The following is a 26,343-nucleotide window of genomic DNA, read 5'->3' as shown; positions in this document are numbered from 1 at the left end:
TAAAAATGAATGTAAATCTGCGTGTGAGTATTAAACATGTGAGTACATGTGAGAATTAAACATGATAAATTGAAAGGGGGAAAAGCATTGCAAGAAAATACATACATTCCAATAACCACTTGTGTAAAGTTCACATACTTGCAAAACAATAATATGTTCATTTACTGATAAATATATTTGTAGTAAAATTCCGTTTCTCCAAGGAAACTTGATTCCTCTTCCTGGAAAATAGTATTTGAAACCAAGATATGAGTACTAGGTATGTTCTTGGTTACTGGGATGTTGTTGCTTCTAGACCCCCTTGGCTTCTAGACAGAGCAAGGAAGCATCTATAGACATATCTAAAATTATTTCTATATGCAGCCATATGAATATATTTAATGTAAACATGGATTCCTACTGATTCTTCAACTGTAACCCATTACTGTAATTGTCATAATTCTAACCTCTTCCCCCTGCTTACCTGTAAACTCCCACTCCAAAAGTGAGAAACCTGGCTCTCAGCATTCACCAGCCATTCACTTAATTCAGTGCCAGTATACAGACACAGAAGTATCAGAATTGCCAAGATATGGGCCTGCAAGAAAGAGCTCTATGAACTAGAATACAGTGCTCCCAAGACTACAGTACAGTATGGAAAAGGGGAAAAAGGAATAACTCGACAGTAAAGAAACCTGACAAATACTACCTCATCCAGGTGATCAGGGTTGGTATCAACAGTGATAAGTCACGGTGATACTCTGTGCCCTTGATATGATGGGATGTCATCCTCCTCCCTAAAACCCATAATTCCAGTCTAATAGGAAAAATACCAGACAAACCCTAACTGAGGAATATTTTACAAAATTCCTGACCAGCACTACTTAAAACTGTCAAGGTCACCAAAAACAAAACAAACAAACAAACAAACAAAAAAAAAAAACAGGGAAAATCTGAGAAATGGTCACAGCCAAGAGGAGCCTAAGGAATCATGGTGACGAAATCCTACATGGGATCTTGGAACAAAAGAGACATTAGGTAAAAACTAAGGAAAACTAAATGAAGTATGGATATTAGTCAATATTGATGTATCAGGATGCCTGGGTGGCTCAGCGGTTGAGCATCTGCCTTTGGCTCAGGGTGTGATCCTGGAGTCCCGGGATTGAGTCCCACATCTGGCTCCCTTCGTGGAGCCTGCCTCTGCTTCTCTCTGTGTGTATCTCATGAATAAATAAAATCTTTTAAAAAAATAATGATGTATCAATATTTGTTCATTAATCTTAGCACACATGCAAGATGTTAATACTAATGTAAGATGTAATAATCTTCTGCACTGTTTTCACAACTTTTCTGTAACCTAAAACTGTTCTTTAAAAATAGCTTACTTTTAAAAAATGAGTGAGAAAATATACACCAATTTCAAGATGGTGGTTACCTCTCAGAGGCAAAGGAATGAGATCGGGCAATTATGCAGGGATTGCCCCATGACGTTGTAATATTTCACCATATATTTAAGAATGCAAACTCTGGAAGCAGGCTGTCTGTGCTCAGTGTCCCGGAGTAATGCAGACCACCTGTGCTATCCAAGTTTTGAGGAAGGAGAGAGCAGTATGATGTGGGAGGAGGAGGGAGTTAGGGAGAACCTCTTACAGGAAGTGACACTACAGCTGGGTGGCTGGAAAAAAGAGGAGAGGTGAGAAGAAGAGTTTGAGAGAAAGCCCAGGTGAGGCATTGAGCTGAGATGGGGGTGTGGTGCTTGTACAGTGAGGCTCTTAAGGGCACCATGTGGGCAAGCCTGGGAACAGCAGTGAAGGGCTTTAGATCTGCTCCTACCTATTATATAGACAGTGGTTGCATAGACCCAACCCTGGGCAAAAGTCCCCCCACCCACCCCAAGGGCCTTCCCCACGAGACTTCCACTTGTCTGTTTACCAAAATGCCCTTCACAGCTTTCTCTACCCAAAGCATCAAGAGCAGCATCCCCCTCCTCCAGCCCCTGGGCTTTTCAGGATTTGCCTCAGGAAGACAATGAAGGGGGATGCTCAGGGATGTTCAGACCGAGAAAAGTAAAGAAATTGGCTTCTCATCCTTGGATGGGTCGTTGGCTCCTCAAATAAATGCAATCCAGCCCTGGCCAGAGAGAAAAGAGGAGGGAAATCTGGTCATGGTCACAGCCTTGCATGCAGTCTTTCTACTAGATTGTTGTCCTCCCTGTTACTGTCACAACATGAGCCTGAACAGCTAAGCCATGGTTCCTGACCAGCTGCCCGTGGCTTTCCACTGCCTCTGGGCCACTTCTCCTGCCTGCAGTGCCCTGAGGGCTGCGCAGAAGATTAGTCTGAGCAAACCAGAGGTAGAAAGCTAATAAAGAAGACAGAGCTCAATACAAGTTCTGAAAGCCAACTGAAATTACTTGGGGGAGACAGAAATCACAGAATCCAAAAATTAAAAGGATCCAAGAAGAAATCAGCCATGGAAAATTCAGTGTCTCAAGTGAGAATTTTCCTTCCAGCCAATCAGGCCATGATTCAGCAAGCTGTGGCCACGGATCCCAGTCACTCCTCAAGACAGCCCTCATGTGTATTCTGACAAACAAATGGATAGCCTGAATCTAGTCAAGAGGAAATATCAGACAAACCCAAAGGAACATTGGACAAAACCACTGGTCTGTGCTCTCTAAAATTGTTTGTATTATGAAAGACAATGAAAGGCGAGGAAATGGTCCAGATTAACAGCAACTAAAGATACTTGACAGCTAAAAGCGATACCCATTCCTGCATTGGATCCCAGACCAGGAAAAAAAATAAATAAATAAGGATGTTATCTTGGGACAACTGGGGGACTTGGATATGGACGATAGGATATAAAATAGTATTACATTAAAATAAAAATTTCTGATGTTGATAATTGTACAATTTGACAATTAATAATTGTGGTAATTATGGTTATGTAAGAGAACATCCTTATTCTTAGGAAATATATACTAAAGTATTTAGAGATAATGGAGCAAAATGTCTGCAATTTACTCCCAAACGTGTCAGGAAAATAATAATTATGCATAGAGGGAGAATGTGAAAGCAAATGTGGCAAAATGTTAATTTGCAATTCGGAGTGAAGGGTAGATAGAATTTCTTAGCATTATTGTTGTTACTTTTATGTGGTTTAAAATCATTTCAAAATAAAAAGTTTAAACCTTTTTTCAAGAAATAGCCCTAAAGAAACGAACTAGGGGTGGTGGAAGGGGAGGAGGGCAGGGGGTTGGGGGTGACTGGGTGGCGGGCACTGAGGGGGGCACTTGACGGGATGAGCACTGGGTGTTATTCTGTATGTTGGCAAATTGAAATTGAACACCAATAAAAAATAAATTTATTATTAAAAAAAAGGAAAGAAAGAAAGAAATAGCCCTAAAGGGAATGGATTGTTTCCTTTCTGTGGAACTGAACGTGATTTTCCTGCAGTAGTCACTCTGAGCCCAGGTGCCAGGCAGGCTACATTTATGCCCCCTTTATGTGCCCTCAGACATGTGAGGACGATCTCTGTGTCCCTCTGCCCACCCCTAGCAAATCATCTGCAATTGCTCTCCTGTCCAAACTAAATGGCCCCGGTCTCTATGATCCAGATCCTCTTCCTGAGAGTGTGGGCTTCACCATCCATGGAGAACCGTTACTCTGACCTCTATAATTTTTCTCACTTTCCTAATGGCAAAGAATCCTATCCTCAGGATTGAAAGTTGTCTTCAGCTTGTCTTAGGGGGTCTGGATTCCAAGATGCCAACCAGGAGACCAGGCCTCCCTGGCCATGTTCAGATAATCAGAGTGCGTAGGAAATTGGTGCTGGGAAGTAATTTCCTTGAGCACTCCACAGGGAATGCAGAGTTATGATTACCTAAGACGGCTTGGAAGCGTTGCAACAGGAATGGCACCTTGCTAAATTTGGCAGCCCCAAAGGGAAAATGAGAATTTTTAAATCAGGAAGTCTGCTTTGGCTAACGTCTCTATCTCCGTCTGTCGTGCCATCCTCTGCCAGGAGTGAGGAGCTGCCTGGAGCGGCAAATCTGCTTGCTGGCAGCCAGGGGGTGGGGGTGGGAGCCCCTGATGGGAGCTGAAAGGAGGGAAGACAGGACCAGGCCAGGGCCCCTGCAGCCATTATGACTCTGTTCCTGGCAGCTTTTCCCCACTCAGAGCATCTGAGGGTTGGCAGGAGATGGAAGAAGTTCCCCCGTGCATCCCTCTGCTTTCTGGCAGGGCATTCCTAACCTGACCTCAATGGACCTGACAAGGCAAGAAGCAGGAAGGTCTCTGTTTAGAGCAGTGGACACGAACTAGTGGGTCATGGGCCACATATAACTTGTAGGTCCATTTTATTTGGCTTGTACTTTTAAAATTTTCTGACTTTGAATTAGTGTATATTATATTAAAAGAAAAAAAAAAAAAAAAGACCGGGACACCTAGATGGCTCAGTGGTTGAGTGTCTTCACTCAGGTCATGATCCTGGGGTCTTGGGATCGAATCTCACATCGGTCTCCTCACAGGGAGCCTGCTTCTCCCTCTGCCTGCGTCTCTGCCTCTCTCTCTGTGTCTCTCATGAATAAATTAATTTTTTAGAAAAAGGAAAAGAAAAAAAAAGACCTCTGGCTTGTGACAAAAAATCAGGAGCTCTGCATGCCCACATGGCTACGATCTCCTCACACTGAGCAGCCACAAGCCTTTTCTGGCAGAGCATACATGATTTAATTTGCCACAATCCCCACCGTTCCTTACTGTCTCCCTGACTCTGTGGCTCTGGGGGACTTGACATTTATCCTCACATTTGCACTGCTCTTTCTCTTACAGTAGATTCATTTTCCTCTATCCTTGCTCTCCAAAGGGGAGCACAAAAGATATCTAGAGGGTGTTTCAAGAAGAAGTATTTTCCACATGTACTCACTTTACAAAATTATGTTCCATTTTTGCCTCTCTAACCCAGAAAATTAACAAGTAACAATTCTCGTTTGAAAATTGGATTCTTAGTTTTCCTTTGTGCCTATGGAAGTCCTTTCTTAGGATTCCCCTGCATCAGTCCGAGGCAGATACACTGTTAATCATAAAGTCCTTCCCAGATAAGAGACTACAGTTCCTCTTGCTTTCTTAATAAATCCACTCTTAATTTCAAGCCACCCAAATTACCAGTATCCGATGGTCTCACATCCTCACCCCAACTCCCCTAGCCCCTTCCTCCAGGCCCTGACCAGTCTCCAGCTCAGAGAGGCTCTGTCTGGTGGTCCCCAGCACCAACGTACCCGCTACCAGACCTGAGAGCAGGGGCTGCTGTTGAAAGGAGGCAGGTGGTGGAGAGAGGGCAGGAGGAAACGCAAGCACGAGAGGATGCTAAGCCTGGGGGCCAGGGATGGGGGTAGGGGCCTTGCTCAAGGCTTCTCATTCCCAGAGGGCCCCACACAGTGACCTGTGATGGTGTCTCCACATGAGGTCACGCATTCAGGTACAGAGGCATTCTGACAAGATGGAGGGAAGATGACAACTCCCATCTTAGAACCTGTGTAAACCACATGGCCGTGCACCGTGAATTTCAGGTTTTTTTTTTTTTAATAAATCCTGTGATTAAATGGTGAATAGTACAGTGTATATATGTGTATGTTAAAAGACTTTGTTTATTCAAAGTAAGCTTTTGTATGTCACAGATTTGGATATCCTGACTTGGCATCTCTACTTTGTCTTTTACATACCAGTGGGCTCCCAAAATACAAGTGCCCCAAGCCTCCTTTCTGCTCTGGGAGGCCGCAGGTCCCTGCCAACTCCCACATGGGCAGTCGCATTGCATGTGGTGTCACCCACCACAGCCTGTCCTGGGGATGACAGACAAGAGCACTGGGGGCGGATGGCTACAGAGAAGCTCTACCTGGGCAGGAAATGCTAGCGTCCTGAGGAGGAGAGGATGAGGAGGAAGAATCCGAAGTCATGGGGCTCCGCGGGTGGTGCCTGGTGCCAGGTGCCTGAGTCTTCTTCCACGGACCTCAGATTCAGTTCTTGGCCCCACCTGCCTGGAGCCCTCTTCTCCAACTGCCTCAGTTCTTTGTCCCACCTGCCTGGAGCCCTCCTCTCCAACTGCCCCATTCAACTGTCACTCCCACCACACGTGTGGAGGGAACTCTGGGGGACCAACATTCCCTCTGCCACTTTAAAGGGCACTGCCCTGTCCTGTTCCTTCAGTGACAGCCAAAGTTCATATGATGTGCTTGCACAGCAACCCCTTCCTAGCCTGTCCTATCATAGCTTTGTATAAGTAAAGGAGAGTAAAGGCCCCTCACCAGCCCCTACTCTACAGGTGAGGAGGTAAAGAATCAGGTAAGGTTTGGGGAAAGGCTGAGACCAGTAGCCAAGTCTCCTGACTCCCAGTCAGGGACCTCCCTCCCAGAAGGCATGCATTTCCCTGTCCATGCTCCTGCAAAGGTAAAGCAACTCTGAGGTCAGAGGATGGGGTGGGGGTGGAGGGGCTGTGGGGTGGGGGCTGGAATATCCAATCTTCAAAACAGAGGAAATCTCATTCATTTATCCAAAACTAAAAGGCAATCTGAGCTCTTTTTTTTTTTCTTGAATTAAATGAAAGGTAAGTCAGGGATTGGCACTGTCAGCTAATTCTTGCATACAAGCTTCCTGTTTATCTCACTCCAAGCTTTACAAACTCTGGAGGGCAGGTCTTTTTGGATGTCTTGAGATCCTTCAAGGGCCTGGCCATAGAGAACCTTGCTCAGAGTTGGCTGAAAAATTCCATGCTGGCCAGGGAATGGTTGGGAGCAAGCAAATCTCTAAATCCCGAAATGACAAATCTGGATCCATTTTTTAAGAATTATTTGGACACTGGGGCACCTGGGTGGCTCTGTGGTTGAGCATCTGCCTTTGGCTCAGGGCATGAACTCAGGGTCTTGAGACTGAGTCCCACATCGGGTCCCTGCATGGGGCCTGCTTCTCCCTCTGCCTGTGTCTCTGCCTTTCTCTGTGTCTCTCATGAATAAATAAATAATATCTTTAAAAAAGTTATTTAGCCACCTTAGAAAACTTCCCCCAGGTAACTCTCATGGATTTTATGTCACATTTTACGGTAGTATTTCAAGCTGGTCCAAATCCTCTTCTTACTCTTATCCTGGTCAATCCCTCCCCCTGCTGGCTGTTTCTGCCTCCTCCACTTCCTGGGGATGTAGATCTCAGGGGAGGCTGCCCCCACCCAATGTCGTACTTGGCTTCCTTGCCCACAAGGGAGGTGGGAAATGTGGAGGGTCTGTCCACAGTTGCCAGGTGGAAAAAGATACAGGGAGGAAGGCTCCCTGGCCTGGGGGGCGGCTGGCCTTCAGAAGCTCTCCTTATGCAGGTCTGGGTCCCCTTCTGTTTGCCTCCATTCCTTGCTGCATAAATGCAAATCATTGCTAATAATATCACTTGACATTTGTAGAGCCCTTTGTGTATCATGAAGTTCTTCTCACTTTTATCACTTGATCTTCACAGCCACCTCGGGAGGTCTCTGAAACACAGCGCGGACTCGTTTTCACAATTTCCAAACAGATCTGAATGCTGTCAAGTTTACAGCAGATTGATGAGCAGTTTTTCCCCAAGTTCGCGGAAGGTCTGGCAGAGATGGATCTCTACCGAGGCACACAGTGTTTTGGTGCTACATAAAGATGATTGTTTGGCCTGTCAGGCCACTGATTCTGGAGTGAAATGGTGGAGGGGGTTGTGCTGTCTCTGCCAATGGGAGGCCTGAAGAAATGAACAGACAAGCTCCTGTCCCAGACAGTGCATACACCCAGGGAAGGCCGGGGCACTGAGATCTGAGCAGGACATAGACGCCCCCCCCACCCTGGGGCTGAAGGGGGACAAGAGAAACCACCGGAGAATAGGAAGAAAATATTAGAAATCCTTTCTAGGGACGTCTGGGTGTCTCAGGGGTTGAGTGTCTCTGCCTTTGGCCCAGGGCGTGATCCTGGAGACCCGGGATCGAATCCCACGTCGGGCTCCCGGTGCATGGAGCCTGCTTCTCCCTCTGCCTATGTCTCTGCCTCTCTCTCTCTCTCTGTGTGACTATCATAAATAAATAAAAATTAAAAAAAAGGAGTACACTTAAAAAAAAAGATTTTATTTATTCATGAGAAACACAGAGAGAGAGGCAGAGACATAGGCAGAGGGAGAAGCAGGCTCCATGCACCGGGAGCCCGACGTGGGATTCGATCCCGGGTCTCCAGGATCACGCCCTGGGCCAAAGGCAGGCACTAAACCGCTGTGCCACCCAGGGATCCCTAAATAAAATCTTTTAAGAAAAAAAAATCCTTCCTTTCTATATTCTTCTTCATCCTTACAAAAATATTTTTGTGTATGAATATAATGCAACAGTGATATACATGCATATGCTGTACATCATTTGTGAATAAATATAAATGTGTGTATCAGGAGTCTGCACACCCAAATACCGACGGTGGTGCTGGGTGGAAGGTTTCAGGAGCACTCCTCTTGATCATTTCTCCAGCTCTGCAGTTCTGTGAGGCTTTTATTCCAAAGCAAGTCTCTCTCAAATTCTTCCTATCCCGTCCTTTACTGGCATATCTTCAATAAACCATAAAAGACAGGAGCTCGATCAACTTCAAAAACATTTTTGTAAATAACTTTTTTTTTAAGGATTTTATTTCTTAATTTGAGAGAGAGGGAGCATGAGCAGGGGGAGGGGCAGAGGGAGAAACAGGCACCCCAGGTTCCTAGCAAGGAGCCCTACTTGGGTGGGGCCGGGTTCCCCACTGGGCCTGGATCCCAGGACCCTGAAATCATGGCCTGAGCCAAAAGCAGACATTTAATTGACTGAGCCACCCAGATGCCCTTGTAAATAACCTTAAAAATATATATGTATGTATGTGTGTGTGTATATATATATATACACACACACACACAAAAATCAGTGTGTGACATTGCAGAGTCAGTACCATATAGTGGTTAAAAATAGAGACTCTGGAATCAGATCTGAGCTCAAATCTCTAAATTTCAATTTCTCCAACTACGACGAACTGAGAACACTAACTTCAAAGCATTGTAAGTTAATTGAGGATTAGATAGTGTTAAGGGAAGTGCTTAACACAGTGTCTCAAACATTGCAAACACTCAATACATGGTAGCTATTATTTGCGAACAATAATTTTTTTAAAAAATTAGCAGGATCTCTGGAGAAATAAGCATCCCTTCCTACCTGAGTTGCTGTTGGAATCTGTCCAGTGGAAGTACTCAAGCTATTCACTAAAGGAAGGGGCTTGAGTTTTTTCATTTTTGTTTGTTTGCCTTATGAACTAAGGAAAGAGTTATAGGAGGAAGACCAAACAAAGTCAACGTCAAATGAATTTGGAAAGTGGTTTGGAATTTGAATGGGCTTTTAAAACAAACATAGGTTAGTGAAGCAGAAACACATGCCTGTGACAATCAGAGGACAAGCTCTCTAATGAAAGACAAAACATGTTGTTAGGCAGAAAGCATGAGTTCTGGCCCTGAGCAAGCCCCTTGGCTCCGAGCTGAGCTTGTGAGTACAAAAGCCACAGACACAAGAAAGGTGGCCCTCCCTTCTCAGGACCAGGAAAAAACTTGGCTTATTGTGAACAACTTTACTTTTTCTTTAATGGCTGAGTTGTAAAGATCTTCTAAAATATCTTTGTTCCTTCCTCTCACTAAGGAGCTCAGAGTGAAAACTTTCAGCTATCTCTAACAACACACAGTACACAACCTTACGGCATGCAATACTGGGAAATGACGTCTGTAAGCTCTAAGTCATGAACCAGGCACAACCCCAGAACCACGAGGTGTATTGATGAGTGTGGGGAGAAGAGGTGGGGAACATTTCAACGAGTACAGAGTGGGACTGAGGCTCTCATATCAGTACAATTGTTGCAAGAATTCATATGACAAAGCACTTGGGAACCAAAAATCTAGCAAGAAATATCATTATTAAATCAGAAAGTTGTACTTCTCTTTGCTGTAATGAGAAATGGTTTTGCCCCGATATTGCTCACACTTGTCGCAATGGTGACCAGAACTCAGTATGGGCAGGCCAGGCATCAGAACTAGGGCTATCCCATCCACGCCTGCGCTGAGCAGACCATGCCTGACCACACTATTGGAGTAAGGCCTTTATGCCTAGCCCTCGCTGCCTGCCTGTCCCTTCTTCTCAATTCCTTTCGTGCCTGATTCAGATTCGAGTTTCAAGCCAGGTTATTAAAAGCCAGTGGTGCAGGCAAGGTACCTTCTCTTTCCGGGACTCTATTTCCCTCTATAAAATCTAGAACTGAATTAAATCAGGGTTCTTAACTTATTTTGTGCCATAGGTCTCTTTGGCATTCTAGTGTGTTCTCAGAATAGTGTTTCTTTTTTCTTTTTTAAAGTATTTTATTTGCTTATTCATGAGAGACATAGAGAGAGAGGCAGAGACACAGGCAGAGGGAGAAGCAGGCTCCCCACAGAGAGCCCGATGCAGAACTCAATCCCGGCACCCTGGCATCACGACCTGAACCAAAAGCAGATGTTCAACCACTGAGCCACCCAGGCGTCCCTCAGAATAGGGACGGTAGATGCTCATAGATGCTCAGAATAGATGCTCAGAAGCATCTACCGTATAAAATAAGGTACATAGGACTGTGAAGGAAATCAATTATAATGACACATGGTTATCAAAAAACCAAAAGTTGGATGTTGTAATATGTATGTTTCTATGTTGGTGTGTTAAATAAAATGATCTAACAGTAGGTCTAATAACTACTACAATTCAAAGCAGTGATGCACGTAAATGGTATTTTTCAGACACCTGAAACAAATGAAATGAGATTTGAGAATATCTATGATTCTGTTTGTGATGAAGTCACAGGTAATGATACTATTATAGTTTGTTATTCATAATCAGTGAAAATGCTAAATTTCAGTTAGTAAAAATAAAGACACAATTTTTCCCCATCCAAATTCATGCATCCTCTGAATCTAGCTCAAGGGTCCATGGACCACAGGCTAGGGAACATCCAGACTAACAGTCTCTGAAGTTGTTTCTGACTCTGACAAGATTGAATTCCACAGAGTTATTTAAATGAGTCAAGGGAGAATAGAATAGGAGACATTTAGGATAATGGGGTGAAATATTACTATCTTAACAGCTGGCACCATAGTGTATCATAGGGTGGAGACTGTTTTTGTTTACAGAAGTGCTTTGTTACATCTCCTGGGGTAGACTATGAGACCCTGGTGTCTTGTCTGGCAGGAAAAGGCATCAAAATCAAGAACTGAACTGCTCTGTATAACACATGTCCAGGAACTGGGAGCTAGGGATGGGAAGAACACAGAGGATATTGGAATGGAGGACACTGGAGCCTGAGGGGATAGAGATAGAGAGACTCCTTAAGAAGATGGTGCCCGACATTCAATTGAAAGTTGTTGAGTTACTGGGATAGAAACCCCTCCCTTGGCCCAAAACTTCATTGACATCATCTACAAGTATAAAGGAAATAAAGGAAAGTGATAGGGTCTCTCAGGTCAACATGATGGAAGAAAGGAGAGTCTGTATTGTTCACTGAAATGTTCAGGGGGTCCGAATCAAAAGAAGTCATAAAAATAAAAGTGGCCTGGAAATACACAAACTTTGAAGAACACATTAAAATGAGGGTTTAAATCCCCCCTGTCTAGATCACCTAGGACAGAATAATCTTGGTTAACCTCTGGGTTCTCAGAGTGTGGTCCCTGATCAGCAGCATCAGCAACATCTGAAAACTTGCTAAAAAGGCAAATTCTTAAGCCCCAGGCCCACTAAATCATGAGGTACAGGGGTGGGATCCAGCCAGCTGTGTTTTAGCCCTCCAGGAGATTCTGGTGCTCATTCAAGTCTGAGAGCCCCTGCCATAAGACAACTTTATGTTTATAATTGCATCTCAGCATCATCTACCCCCAAAGAAGTTATCCAATCCAATTTCCCACACATGCAGAATCCCTGCCAGCACTCAGCCTTGGAGGAACGCTCCATGCCCCCTCACCCTACACCAAGGAGAGCGGTCAGTGTCAGAGAAGGCTTCCAGCCATTGGGAGTTCCCTACCCCTCAAACTAGCTACTCCCTAGTGGGACACTTCCAATAAACCTGAACATCTGTCCTGAACAGCTCCAGGGCCTGGAGCTGACCTTTGCAATAACTTCTAGAAGAAGCCCTTCAGGAAAATGAAGAATGAACTTGGCTCCCTGGTGCTGTTCTTTGAACAGCCTCCATTTAGCAGCATTCCCCTTAAAATGGAGTGTCCAGAGCTGGGGTCAAGTTAGGGCAGGGCTGGGGCCAGTGGCACTATTGCCTCTTTTCATCTGTACATCCACCTGTTGTCACTGTGGACCACACCGCATAGCTTGTGCGAAGTTCTTCACCGCATTTGACCAGGAGGAAGGCTAGATAGGAGAAGGCTCGACCTGAGGATAAATTAGGTCCTTTAAAACCCCTGGGCACCTCTTAACTCTAGAGAACAAACTGATGATGACCAGAGGGGAGGTGGGTGGGGGACAGGAAAATAGGTGATGGGGATTAAGGAGTACACTTGTTTTTTTTTTATTTTTTATTTTTTTTATTTTTATTGGAGTTTAATTTGCCAACATATAGCATAACACCCAGTCCTCATCCCGTCAAGTGCCCCCGTCAGTACCCATCACCCAGTCACCCCAACCCCCGCCCACCTCCCTTTCCACCACCCCTAGTTCGTTTCCCAGAGTTAGGAGTCTCTCATGTTCTGTCTCCCTTTCTGATATTTCCCACTCATTTTTTCTCTTTTCCCCTTTATTCCCTTCCACTATTTTTTATATTCCCCAAATGAATGAGACCATATAATGTTTGTCCTTCTCCAATGAGCACCAGGCGATGTATGGAAGTGTACACCTGAAACTAATATTATACTGTATGGGAACTAACTGGAATTTTAAAAATTAAAACTAATTAATTAAATCAAGGACTAAATTTTTTTTTTAAAAAACTGGACACCAAAAATACTCTCATCTCCTCTGCACCAGGAGGTTATATTGTACACCTGAAACTAATATTACACTGTATGGGAACTAACTGGAATTTTAAAAATTAAAACTAATTAATTAATTAATTAATTAAATCAAGGACTAAATTTTTTTTAAAAAACTGAGCACCAAAAATACTCTCATCCCCTCTGCACCAGGAGGTAACTGAGAATACACATAACAACAAACCATTACATAAATGTAAGGAAGTAGAACCAAGTTCTACATCCACTCACTACAATGATTTTTGCAATATCAAATATTAATTTCTAAACTTTTATTACAAAATAGCTCAGATGCACAAAATTATATATTTAAGAATTATTTAAAGAAAAAAAAGAATTATTTAAAGAAAACAAAGTCCTAGACTTAACCACTTGGCTTAAAAAATAAAATATTACTAATACTGTAAAAGTATACACATGATTTTTCAATAAGTTCTGTTTTTTTGCTGCTTGGAGCCAATGGTTCTCAAGTTTTGCTTCACATTAAATTCATTTAAAGTTTTAAAAACCCCGGGACTCACTCACTCTTCACCTTAAACCAATGAATCAGAACCTCAAGGAGTGGACATCGATGCTTTAAAGATTCCGTGGGTAATTCTAATTATCCCACTAGGAGAAGCTCCTTCCAGGGAAGGTGGAAAGAGGCTCTGTCTTCTGTGCTGTGTGTCAGGGATCCACACTTCCCCAGGTGGATGCTCAGGGGCTCTGGATCTGAAACCTGCAGGCTCTCCCCTAATTTTTGGGAAGAGCCTGCCATCTGCTGGCCAAGGCAGGGAAAATATGGCCACTACAGCTGGTCTAGGGAAACCAAGTATCATGGATGGCTACATGGCACTCAGTTTGTGAACCTCCTTCTCACAGGTGATGCATGCAGTTACCCCACAGCAGCTCTGGGAGGGGGAAGGGCAGGATGAATAGAGTCACTTTCAACTTGCAGATAAGCAGCTCTGTGACCCCGGGGGTTGGGACAAGATGGGCGCAGGAGGGACTCCCGGGCACTCTTCAGGGCCTAAGAAGAAAAAGATAAGGGGTACGAGATAAACTAGGCAAAGAGATTTTTAAGAGAGAATAGACACTCACCTAGGAAAAGGCCTAGGAAGGGAAACAGGGGCTACCTAAGAACCTCAGGAAGGGGACAGAGGGGATTACACGTCTCCCTAACTCTGGGACTCGGGCTTAGTCCTCCTTTTGGTCCAAGGATTGCATCAGCCTGTCATAGTTCTTTCCTGGGGAGGATTTGTTTGCTGTTCTCTCTGCTTAGAACATTCTTTCTTGCACCATCAAATGTTTGTTCAGTATTCAGGTCAGTAAACCACTACCTTTCTTCTACCTCAAAGTTTGCTCTAACCATCTCCATCTCCTGCATCCTGTCCTTGTCTCTTGACACTCCGTTCTGGAACCATCTGTTTACTTGTTCACAGTTTACTCATTCTCATAAGATCCCAAATTCCATGAGGAAAGGGACATCGTTACACTCCCAGCACCTCCCCCGGGGCAAGAAACTGGGATATTTGTTTACCGAATTGATTTTTCGTATGGCAAAACCAAACACTGTAATCTGAAAACAAGAAGAAAATACTTTAAAACTGATTTTGCCCCCAACAATGAGTTCTCCCTAGTGATAAATTTAAAATAATTATCCTCTAACTACTTGGGGGAGTGGAGAGACAAGTAATCTTATTTCCAGTTGGCACATGTTATAAATGAACTCTTTATTCTTTATTCCACCAATTTATGCTCTAATCAGTAAATAAACATAGTAGACAGCTACTATTTTGGGCCTTCCCAGTGTCCATATCCATTTCCCCTTCATGTAATAAAACCATCCCAATTTCATTTTGGAGAAACTCCTCCCCTCCATTCTCAGCCCATGTGACCCCATCCCCAGGTCCAAGCAAGGGCATATGACTTGGACCTGGCTAGTTACCACATTCCAACAGCCCAGCATGTGATTGACACAGGGATGAGCACATGACCCAGGTCGGCCCAGGGAAATCTAGCCATGGAACTTTTGCTGGAATCATTTGGGGAAAGAAGACCCAAGAGTGCCGAGCTGGTAGGACATGAGCCTAGAGCTGTTGGCAGCCTTGATACCACTATGGGGAGAGGGGAGGCCAAAGAGTGAAGCCATAAAAGGAAAGTAGAGCTGAGAATATAAGAGGCAGAGTTCAGAAGGTAGACATCTTTTAGATATTGGCACCCAACCTAGAACTTTTTCTGGACCTTTCCATTCCATTAACCAGTGGAGTCCCTTTTCCAGAAGCCAGTATGAGGGACTTTCTCCTCCCTGCAGCTGCACAAGCACTAGCTAGCAAGAAAGCAGAACAGAGAATGTGACTTTTTCTTATTTCTATTTTATTTTTTTACAAAATCAATACAGCATTTGCAATTCTTTTAACACAGATCCAGAAACTGTAATAGGCTTTCACATTATTATGAAATTACTCAACATATCAATTAAAAAGAGACACATGCTGATCTGACCACATGGTCTCAAATGGTATGGGGGTTCCCAGATTTGGGGAGCCATCAAGTGGCCTATTCTAGGTTTTGCTCCCCCAATCTTCTTCTCTATCCCATTTACAGCACCTCTGAGCACATTTCAGCCCTGCTTTCAGGAGAAGTAGCCATCTCTATTCAAGAAAGTCAAAGACTGCAGACTTCCCAGCTGCACTTGGCTCTGCCATCAGCTCCCACAGTCACCAGTTCTCTTTAGCTCAGTGAAGAATTGGCTGTTGCCAGCAGGGCAGCAAATGCAGACTCAGGCTTCTGTTGCAGGACCTCAGGCCTGTCAAACTCTACAACCTGGGAGATGGAGAAAAGAAGGCAGGGGACATCACTGAGCTCAGCCTTGAGGGATCCAAAGGTCTGCTGAGACGCTGGTCTGAGCACCCGTCCTCCTACTGGCCCCAGGGACACAGCTCTCACCTTCCCATTGTTCATGACCAGGACACGGTCACAGCTGAGCACAGTGGTGATGCGGTGTGCAATGACCAGCACTGTGCAGCCCTGGAAGGCTTCACGGATTGTGTGCTGGATCAGGCTATCGGTTTCCATATCAATGGAAGCTGTGGCTTCATCAATAAGGATGATCTGATGGAATCAAAACAGGGCTGAAGTCAGCTTGCTTGAACCCTGAGACCAGGATCTAGTCTTGGGTCTACCACTAATCCACTGAGTCCCTTAACTGGAAGGTGAGAGATTTGAATTCTGTTCAAAACCTACTGTGAGCTCTAGTTGCCCATTATGTTAAAGCGCATGTTAGGTCTCAACCAAGAGCTTTTGTGTGTATGTGACCAGAGAATTAAGTTCTTGAAGATGAAAATGTCCCAGTAGAAACTTGTTTTATAAACTGCTTTCTCATTTGCCTGAATTAACATAGACCAACATTCCCCAAAGTGAGGCACGCACACATGCCTGGAAGGTACATGAGATGGTGTGGCTAGTATATGGATAAACTCTCTCTTTAACAATATGCATTAGAAAAATATAAGTAGCACAGAGATATGATTTCACAAATGTTACTGTTTAGAACGAGGCTGCTTTTAAAAAGAAGGCAACACAAGTAAGTCAAAGGAGAGACAGTGTGCAGATATGACAAAAATCATAAAATGATGACTCAAATTTGGGAAACAATTTAGAGAAAGTAACTTTGGCATCAGTGGCCCAGTAACTGTAAAATAAGGAACTGAGTGGTTAAGAAAGTGCTACATGAATATTGCAAATCCTGTCTTTCATCTCTGCTAGAAAGAGGGAGAGAGTCCTCCTTCCTGTGAAACCTTCTCCCCAGCTTCCAACCCACTGGGCTCTACCTGCTTTTTCCCAGAGCTCTAATAATACTAACAGTGTTTTGCGTTTATCATTCATTAACCATGGTGTGCGCTGTGAGTGCATGTGAGCACTCATGTACACACATGTATACATGTGTGAGTGTGGATGAGTATGTATGTGTGGCCTCACTTGAGAAAGTTTGCTCCTGACTAACCCAAGTAGTCCAATGCCTAAAGTTATTGGCACAATATTTGGAAAACTTCAAGAAATACAATCTGATGAAACTTTTTTAAAATAGGTAATTTTGGAAAAAAGTCTCTTCCACAAATGGTGTTGGGAAAACTAGACAGCAACAAATGCAAAAGAATAAAACTGAACCACTTTCTTACACCATACACAAAAATTAATTCAAAATGGTTGAAAGACCTAAATGTGAGACAGGAAACCATCAAAATCCAGAGGAGAACACAGGCAGTAACCTCTTGGACATTAGCCATAGCAACTTCTTAACAGATATATCCCCTGAGGCTAGAGAAACAAAAGCAAAAATGAACTATTGGGACTTCCTTAAGATAAAAGCTCTGCATAGCAAAGGAAACAATCAACAAAACTAAAAGGCAACCTTAGGGATGGGAGAAGATATTTGCAAATAAGACACCTGATAAAGGGTTAGAATCTAAAATATATAAAGAACATATAAAACTCAACACCCAAAACCCAAATAATCCAGTTTAAAAATGGGCAGTGGACATAAACAGACATTTTTTCCAAGGAAGATATACAGACAGCTGACATATGCAAAGATACTCAACATTACTCATCATCAGGGAAATGCAAATCACCATGAGATATCACCTCTTACCTATCAGAATGGCTACAATCAATAACACAAAAAACAATAGTTGATGGTGAGGATGTGGAGAAAGGGGAACCCTATTACATTGTTGGTGGGAACGCAAGCTGATGCAATTACTCTGGAAAACAGTACAGATGTTCCTCAGAAAGTTAAAAATAGAACTACCCTCTGATCTAGCAATTGTATTACTAGGTGTTTACCCAAAGGAAAAAAATATATTGATTCAAAGAGATACATACATCTCAATGTTTACAGCAGCATTATCAACAATAGCCAAATTAATAGAAAGAGCCCAAATGTCCATCAACAGATGAGTGGATAAATAAGATATGTTATATATATATACAATGGAACACTAGCCATAAAAAAGAATGAAATATTGCCATTTGCAATGCCGTGGATGGAACTAGAGTGTATTATGCTAAGCAAAATAAATGTCAGAGAAAGTCAAAAACCATGTGATTTCGCTCAGATGTGGAATTTAAGAAACAAAACCGATGAACCTCGGGAGAGGGAAAGAGAGGCAAACAAGGAAACAAACTCTTTAGAGAAAAAACTAAGGGGTTGCTGGAGGGGTGGTGAGCAGGGGGATGGGTTCAATGAGTGACTGATATTGAGGCACTTGTAATGAGCACTAGGTATTGTATGTAAGTGATGAATCACTAAATTCTACACCTGACAGTAACAGAAAAAAAAAAAAAAGTAATTTTGTCCTGAAACAGTTGTCATCTGATTTCCAACTTTAATAAAGAGCACGAGAATGTCCTATATCCAACTTTTTAAAAGAATATACAATGGGTAACTGTTAAATTAATAAGCTTCTAAGCTTTCGACTTTCTGTAAGGGAAGTGCATCATGATTTGGTTCTAGTGGTGGATCATTTGAGCTTAGCTGCAGAATATCAGGGTTTGAGAGAGCCCAGGCTGAGTCCCCATTTACATGCCTCTCCCACACCACAGATAGGTGCAGAATGGCAATCAGTGACATGAGGAAGCCCTATGGGTATTTGTGGAAGGACAGATAGCACAGCACCTACTATCCTATAAAGTTGGAGGGAGAAAGAGCCAGCATGGTTTCTCAAACCAGGTGTTATCCATGACCTCCCATGCCATTCCATGGTCTCACCTTGGAGTTGCGAAGGAGTGCTCTTGCAATGCAGAGCAGCTGCTTCTCCCCCACAGAGAAGAAGTTTCTGCCACTTTCCACAACTTCTGCTTGCAGTCTTTGGGGTAACTTTGAGATCTGTAATATCAGGGAAAATGAGATGTAGGCTATGAAAGCACGCAGACATGTAGGCCACTGTGGTGTGAGACCTAATCTCACCCCTACCCCACCACCCAGGACCTCTCCTGTAGCACTTTGTAACACTCCTTGCCTCTCTAGACTCCAGCCACTGGTTTTTCTCTTCCTTACCTGTGCCCCACTCACTCTGGTCTCAGGGTCTTTGCACATGCTAGTTCCCGAACCTAGGATGTTCTCTCAAAGATCTGTGTCCTACTGCCCCCTCAATATTTGGTCTCAGCTCAAATGCCCCATCTTTAAAGAGGCCATGCTTGACCACTTCATGTAAAGAAGCTGCTCCCCAACTGAAGTATCTACTGGTCTCATTACTACCGTTAGAGCACTTACCACTATCTGAAAGTATCTTATGTGTCTTTTTGCTGTCTGTATCTCCCATTGAACGTAAGAACCAGAAGGGCAAACACCTCACCTACCTTGCTTTTGCAGTGTCCCCTGAGCCTCACTGTTGGTGTCTGAGTGCCATCAGACTTTATTTAGGAATCCAAAATCATCTCATCTCCATGAGATTATTTAAACCATGCCCCAAAATTGCAGCATCTGAAATATCATGTGAGATAAGCCCCAACGGACCAGCAGGCACTGCTGTTAAAGAGGCAGGCTAAGACCAAGAATCAGGTCTTAGAGCTACTTACTGTCATGCTCAGGAATGTCTTCTCCAAGACATCCCAGATCTGTTCATCTGTGTAACGATCAAAGGGATCCAGGTTGAATCTGCCATAGAAGAGGAAGAGAAATGCTCCATAAACCACATGCAACTATGGGATATCTGTCCCATTCACAGAAGATGATTATGAATGTTAGAACTGTTTTACTGGGTGTAGAGAAACCCATGGAATTACCATGGGTCATTTTCTATGCTTTCCCAGTACCCATTCCTTCTGTAGGCAAGTTTTATTTGGAGACCACCTCCTCTCCAACCCTCAAGCCCATATGGTCCAGGGGGTCCTCTACCACCAATTCCAGAGGTAGAACAAGTGACTCAGGCATAAGTAGATGGCTGCAACCATCTTGCTTCAGTAGTGGGACACATAGAGTTCCCCAGGGGCTGGTATTGAAGGCCAGCAATGAAGCCAAGGAAGAGTTAGGGAGACACAAAGTCCCTGAATCATTCTTGACCTTCCCAATACCATAATCCAAAGAGGGCATTTTTAGCTTAACCCACTTGGGATGTTTGGGGGTGAGGGCAGGACAGTGTATGTGTATTAGCATACACATATTTATCATTAAATGCTTATAAGTATATAATTCAGTGGCATTAAATACATTCACAATGTTGTGTAACCATCCACCAAAACTCATCATCCCTATCAAAATCTCTGCCCATTAGTCTTCTCCCATCCCTCAGCCTCTGGTAACTTCTATTTTACTTTCTTTCTCTAAAAATTTGTCTATTCCAGGCACCTCATTTAAGTGGAAATAGACAACATTTGTCTTTCTGTGTCTGATATATTTCACTGAGCATAATGTTTTCAAGGTCTATCCACGTTGTAGCATATATCAAATATTCATTCTTTTTTATGGTTCATTAATATTACATTGCATGTATGTGTGTGTATTCATTTATCTGTTGATGAACAAAGACTTGGGTTGTTTGCACCTTTTGGCTACTATGAATAATGCTACAAACACTGATATACAAATATCTATTCAAGTCCCACTCTCAACTCTTTTGGGTATATACCTAGAAGAAGAATTACTGGATCATATGCTAATTCTACATTTAGCTTTTTGAGGAACTGCCAAACTGTTTTTCACAGAGGCTGTACCATTTTATATTCCCACCAGTAGTGCATGAAGATTCCAATTTCTCTACATCCTCACCAATACTTATTATGTTCCTTTTTCTTTTTTCTTTCTTTCTTTTTTTTTTTTTTTTCATTATAGCCATCCTAGTAGGTGTGAAGTGGTATCTCACTATAGTGGGGTTGGTTTTTCTATCTCTTGCAGTGAAAAAGTCCTAACTGATTATCCAGGCAACATCAGATTGGGATCTACCTGGACTTTATACCCATTAAAGTTTGCACTGGCATTTGGCATAGGCGACATTAACACTCCTCTGTTATGCAAACGGTGATTAAAACCTACCCTTAACCTCTGCTTTACTTAGGCATCCACAAACATTTTGTGTGGAGGGTTAGATTGTATTAAAGAAGCAGAAGGTAGAATGTCTTCTCTCCATGACATTTGATAACCTCCAAAGCATTTTCATAGATTGCCACCCTCTCCCCCAAGAGATGCGTAGGCCCCAATCCACACTCCTTCCTGCTGCAAGGAGGGGGACAGCACTGGTTAAGAGATTGGATGACCTGGGATTATATCTCATCTTTACCATTTACTTGTGTGTCTCCTGAAACAAATCACACTTTTCCTAAGTTCAGTGTCTCCCCCTATAGAGGAGGGATAATAACAGTGCCTATTTCATAGGGTTGTGGTGACAGTTAAATGAGACAGAACATTAAAGCATAGGGCTGGCACATATAAATGCTCGTAAATGTGAATTCATATTTCTACTACTCCTATATCAAGGACTAGCTAAACCAAGCTCTAGCTAAACAGAGATCTATCACTAAATGTTATCTCATTCCCCTAACATACTCATTTTAAAGTTCTCCATTTGTGCATATATTATACACTCTCCCTGGAAGACTTTTCTCCTCTATTTCTCCCAGGCAACCTCCTACGTGCCCTTCAAGACCCTGCTCAAATGTCCCTTCCTCTGTGGAGCCTTTCTAGATTCACCTACGTAGAGGTATTTGTTCTACTTCTGGGCTCCTTTAGTGCTTTGCATCTCTGATCTACCAAATACCTCCTTGTATTATAATCTGTTGGTTCTTACATCTCTACACTCACCCCCCCCCCCCATCCCCCATGACTGCACTCTGAACTCCTGGGGCAGCAGGGGCAGTGTTCATTCATCAGTAACCCTAGTCCCTAGTATAATGTCTGGGCCTGGCAAAGGCTCAGAAAAGGTGAGTTCAATGTATGAAAGGAGAGAAGGAGGGAGGGAGGGAGGGAAGGAAGGAAGGCAGGCAGGCAGCAGGCAAGAAGGGAGGAAGGGGGGAGGAAGGGGAGGAAGAAGAGAAGGGATATAGGAAAGAAGGGAAGGGAGGGAGAAGAGAAGGGAAGGAGAAGAGTGAGGGAAGAGGAAAGAAGCAGGGAGGGGGAAGGAGGAAGAAATGATGAGTAAATTCATAAATTATTAAACAGAGCTCTAAGGGTCAGTTTATCCTCTTGCCTCTAAGAATGTCCCTTAAATATCCTTGCAACATGAGCTTCATTTTTAGTGCATTAGGCTTCCTCAATTTCCATGCCTTGGTGTTCCCATATGCTCATGTGCACTGTGAAGTAGGAGCATGAATCTGAATAAAGTTGATTATTTCTCACTTCTCCCCTGCCTGTGAAGAAGCGCTCCCTCCCAGACTAAAATGCCCCCATCAGCTTGGTTACCCAGTGGGTAAAGAGAAGAGAATAAACCACAGCTTGACATAAAAGAATATGGTATCCACAGTGCAAATACTTAATGGTGAACTGAAGTCTGACCAATCCCATCAGGTTTCTAAAAAATAAAAAGTATGCCTCGCTTTCATTTAGCGCATGATGGTTTACAAAGTGCTCTTGTGTGTATCAGAGCTTCACTCAATCTTCAAGGACACTCCAGTGAGTCCCAGTGAGTGGCCCAGTGTGATAAGGAGAGATCAGAGGCCCCCAAACTGGGGCACTGGCCACCAGTTAACCAGAGGCAGCCCAGCCCTGGCATCTTGGTCCTGCCACCCCTCCTGGGAGCCTCTGGGCCAGCACTCACCTGATGGTTCCTGAAAGCAGGACAGGATCTTGAGGGACAATGGAGAACTTGGACCGCAGATCCTCCAGGTTGATACTACAAATGTCCACGCCATCGATGAGAATCCTGCCTGCTGTAGGCTCCACCAGGCGGAAGAGAGCCACCCCCAAGGAGGACTTCCCTGTCAGGCAAAAAACAAGTGGGGCTTCAGTTTCCTGATCTGTTCTAGAGGCAGCAGGGGCCACACCTGGAGTTCACACCTGACATGCTTCCCTCTCCAGTCCATCCCTTGTCATTCTGAGCCCTGCAAGAGCAGAAGAGGCCTGGAGTCTCTGCTGCAAGTGGTACCCCAAACCACAAACAGCTTTCTTACAGCCTAGATCAGAGGGCACAAATAGATCGCCTGGATTAAATCCAGCCATTTATATATTCTGTTCCACACACATAGTGTTAACTGTTATTTTTTAAGTTCTGTGCCAGGATTTTAAAAATTCAAAGATCCTATATATAAAAATCCAAATTGCATGCTTTTCTTGAAACCTAGAACTGGCAACACTGGTCCTCATCCTCCCACACAACACGCAGCTGGAGCTGAGCACAGCTGCTTCCTTGAGAGAACAGTGCTCTCCAATCCAACACACTGCCCACCCACCCCACTTATCATATCCCTGACCCATTTCACCTGTGCATGTTGCTTGCCAGGCCCCAAAGGCATTTGAGTTTTCAACCTCTGCTCTAAAAAGGTGAATGGAGGGGGTAGCTGTGTGTCTTGTTTACCTTTATGTTCCCCTTGCCTGGCAGATAGTAGGTGCTCAATAAATACCTACTGAATAAATACAAGTCAACTGGACCAGTATCTACTGAGATCTTCTCTATGTCTCCAGCCCTCTCAGGCCAACTGCAGGCGAGAAGCAGAAAGGGAAGAACACACTAAAGAACACAGATGGAAGCACTTCCCCTAATAGGGCTGCAAGACCTGAGGAGGTGGAGACCCAGGAAGGCTCTAGTCTTCCCAGAAGGCTCCCTGGAGGAAGCAGCTCTGAGGCACACAAGGTGGGGCAAGAATCAAGTCTGAGCAGTGTCTCTGAACAATGCAAAAATGGGAGGGAGTTATCCTTGGACCAGACTTCCCAAAAGTAATAGGAGAGGAAGGAAGGGAAAGTGGTCAGAAAGGAGAGGGCAAAGAAAGAGGTCAATATGAGGTCTAGGAAGGAGAAGCAGGACCCAGATTTCACTTCTGGCCCTGCTCTTACCCTCGCAGAGCCCTACACTGCCCTGTGCTCGAGGCATACCTCCCCTGCACCCTACTCAGCCTTTCGGTCTCAGTTCAAAAGTTGGCTTCAGAGCCCAGGCCACCATAGCTCAAAGACCCACCAACCCCATTACTCCGTTAACAGCACCCTTTTATTTCCTCCATGCCATTCACCACAACCTATAATGACCTTGTGGGTTTCCTGATTTGATCACTTAACACCTGTCTCCTCTGGTGGGATCCCATGATAGCAAGGACTTGGGGTTTTGTTCACCAACGTCTGGCACAGAGTGGGGGCCCAATAAACATCCCTGGGGTCACTGAGTAAACACATGCCCTGAAATAGGCCCAACACCCACAGGGCAGAGTTGAGGACAGGGGACATCCAGGATGTTCCACTCACCAGAACCCGTCCTTCCCACAATGCCCACCACTTCATGACCATGAATCGTCAGGTTGATGCCATTGAGGATAATGGGTGTGTTGTCCCTGTATTTCATGTGATAATCCTGAAATGTGATTTCTCCGTGCTGTGGCCACCCAGGGGGACAGCTCGTGCCTTCTATGCATAAAGGAGACTCAGGAACACACATCTCATTTTTGAAGAGAGAAAAGGAAATCAATAGTTATCATTAATCTCTGCCCATCTCCTGCTGACCCCTGGCCTCCAACCGTTGGGTGTGTAACCCACTCCAGCCTGTCCCACACTGTGGTCAAGCAACTGGCTGTGCAATCAGAGGAACCCCCAAGGGGAACACCCCACTCCCACTCACCTGATACGCATATAATTTCATCCCCAAAGAGTGAGAAACTATATAGCTGGCCCCTTTGTTATTAACGCAGAGACCTTTTCCAATTTATTATATGGGGCTCTAAAGAACTAGAATCCAGAACAGTGATGATAAAGGCAGCAGAGCTAGCTGATCCACGCACGGTATGTTTTATGGGTCAGAGGCCTTGTGCAGATTCCCCCTCCCTCTGTCCTCATCTACAAGGGAGGGAACTTTAGATGCATTTCATACACAAGAAAACAGAGGCTCAAATGGAATTTTTTTTTAGGCTCAAATGGATTAAAGCACTTGCTCAAGATCACAGAGCTGATGAACACTCAGGCCAGGGCTGCCGGACTCCAAGCCCACTACCAAAACAGGCATAGCTGAGTGCGTCCTGAGGCCCGAGTGATGGAGAAGCTGCATGATCGCCTGACAGCAAGTCACAGCTCTTCACCACAGGTGTCGCTGTGCCACAGCGTCCCTCTGTTAAATCAAAGCTCTATGATTCACAAATTCTGTTCCTATTAACTGGGGTAGGAGAACTGGTTCCAAAGGGCTCAGCTGGTCCCCAGCTGTGTAATCTTAGGCAAGATGCTCAGCCTAGCCAAGCCTCAGTTTCTTCTTCTGGGAAATGGGGACAATAATTCAACCTTATAAAACTGTTTTGTGATTTCATGAGATTGTCTATGTATAACAATATTGAGCCTTTACTGTGAGTCAGGCACTGTGCTAAGTGCTTCACATATTGTATTACCCAATCTTTGTAATAACCCAATGAAGTATATACTGTGATCTGTCCCCAGGTTACACGGCTGACTCAAGTTGCAAAGCTTGGACTCGAACCCAGTTGATCTGGCTCTAAAATCTACGTTCTTAACTATTCTGGCACAAATAGATGCAATAATAATACCAATTATTATGGTCATTATTATTATTTTTGTACTTGGGCAAAACTCTCATTTCTAAAAAGGGCATACACCCTCTCTACACCTAGGAAAGCAGTAAGGAATGTGGTAAAAATGGGCCAATGAGTATGGAAGGGCTCCTAAGAAATAATAGACACAGGTCCAGGGAAGACGGGGAGGAAGGCTAGGAGCACCAGTTGCCTCTTGAAGAGGCCTCGGGGTTCCTGGGGTGCTGGAGCTTGCAGAAGCCACAGAAGCCAAGCCCCAGGCATGGAAGTGAAGCCTTCCAGAGTATCCCATAACAAACCAGACCCACGTCCCACCTTCATGTATTGACATATCCTCTCCACAGCTGTGAAGTATGCCTCTGTCTCTGAACCAATCCGGGCAGTGGCCTGGAAGTTGGACGCAAGCTGGAATGAAGAAGCATCAGGTCAAGAAGCTGATGAGGGTGTGCCAAGGATTTCAATGTTTCTAAAAACTACTAGTTACCATTCTCCCTTGAGTGACTTCTCAGACCAAGACAATTTCCCTACAAGAATGGAGCAGATCCTGTTGGCGCCTCCTGAGCCCACTTCTGACGTTGGCTGCAGTGGTGGTGAGCAGTTCTGGGCAAGACTCCACTGGCATCATACCACCTCAGGTACCTTCTGTGTGTCTTTCTGCTCTCTGTTCATAACC

General features: G+C 44.2%; 1 protein-coding gene across 7 annotated transcripts in view; it reads right to left on the bottom strand.

The window, feature by feature from the left end:
- The window catches only part of LOC112660253 (ATP-binding cassette sub-family C member 12), a 162,288-nt gene that overhangs the window by 76,568 nt on the left and 59,377 nt on the right, over window positions 1–26,343 (bottom strand). For 3 of the 7 annotated variants that reach the window (XM_025447759.3, XM_025447761.3, XM_025447762.3), the window contains exon 1: window positions 5,875–6,104. The exons of 1 other annotated variant lie outside the window; for it this stretch is intronic. Coding sequence is in view for 1 of the 6 variants with exons in the window: in XM_035714028.2 (XP_035569921.1) it covers window positions 15,735–15,827; window positions 15,951–16,115; window positions 18,775–18,891; window positions 19,584–19,662; window positions 22,754–22,913; window positions 24,388–24,577; window positions 25,986–26,075 (894 nt within the window). In the remaining 5 variants the exon portion in view is untranslated. Of the gene's footprint in view, window positions 1–463; window positions 578–5,874; window positions 6,105–15,356; window positions 15,828–15,950; window positions 16,116–18,774; window positions 18,892–19,583; window positions 19,663–22,753; window positions 22,914–24,387; window positions 24,578–25,985; window positions 26,076–26,343 lie in introns of those variants that run through there. 3 more of the 7 variants (XM_035714028.2, XM_025447760.3, XM_025447767.3) reach the window with 3 other exon arrangements.

Source organism: Canis lupus, chromosome 2, assembly GCF_003254725.2.
Source record: "Canis lupus dingo isolate Sandy chromosome 2, ASM325472v2, whole genome shotgun sequence".
In the NCBI taxonomy this organism is placed as follows: Eukaryota; Metazoa; Chordata; class Mammalia; order Carnivora; family Canidae; genus Canis; species Canis lupus.
Note: the sequence above shows the minus strand (reverse complement) of the source record. Positions and strands in the feature narration are given on the sequence as shown.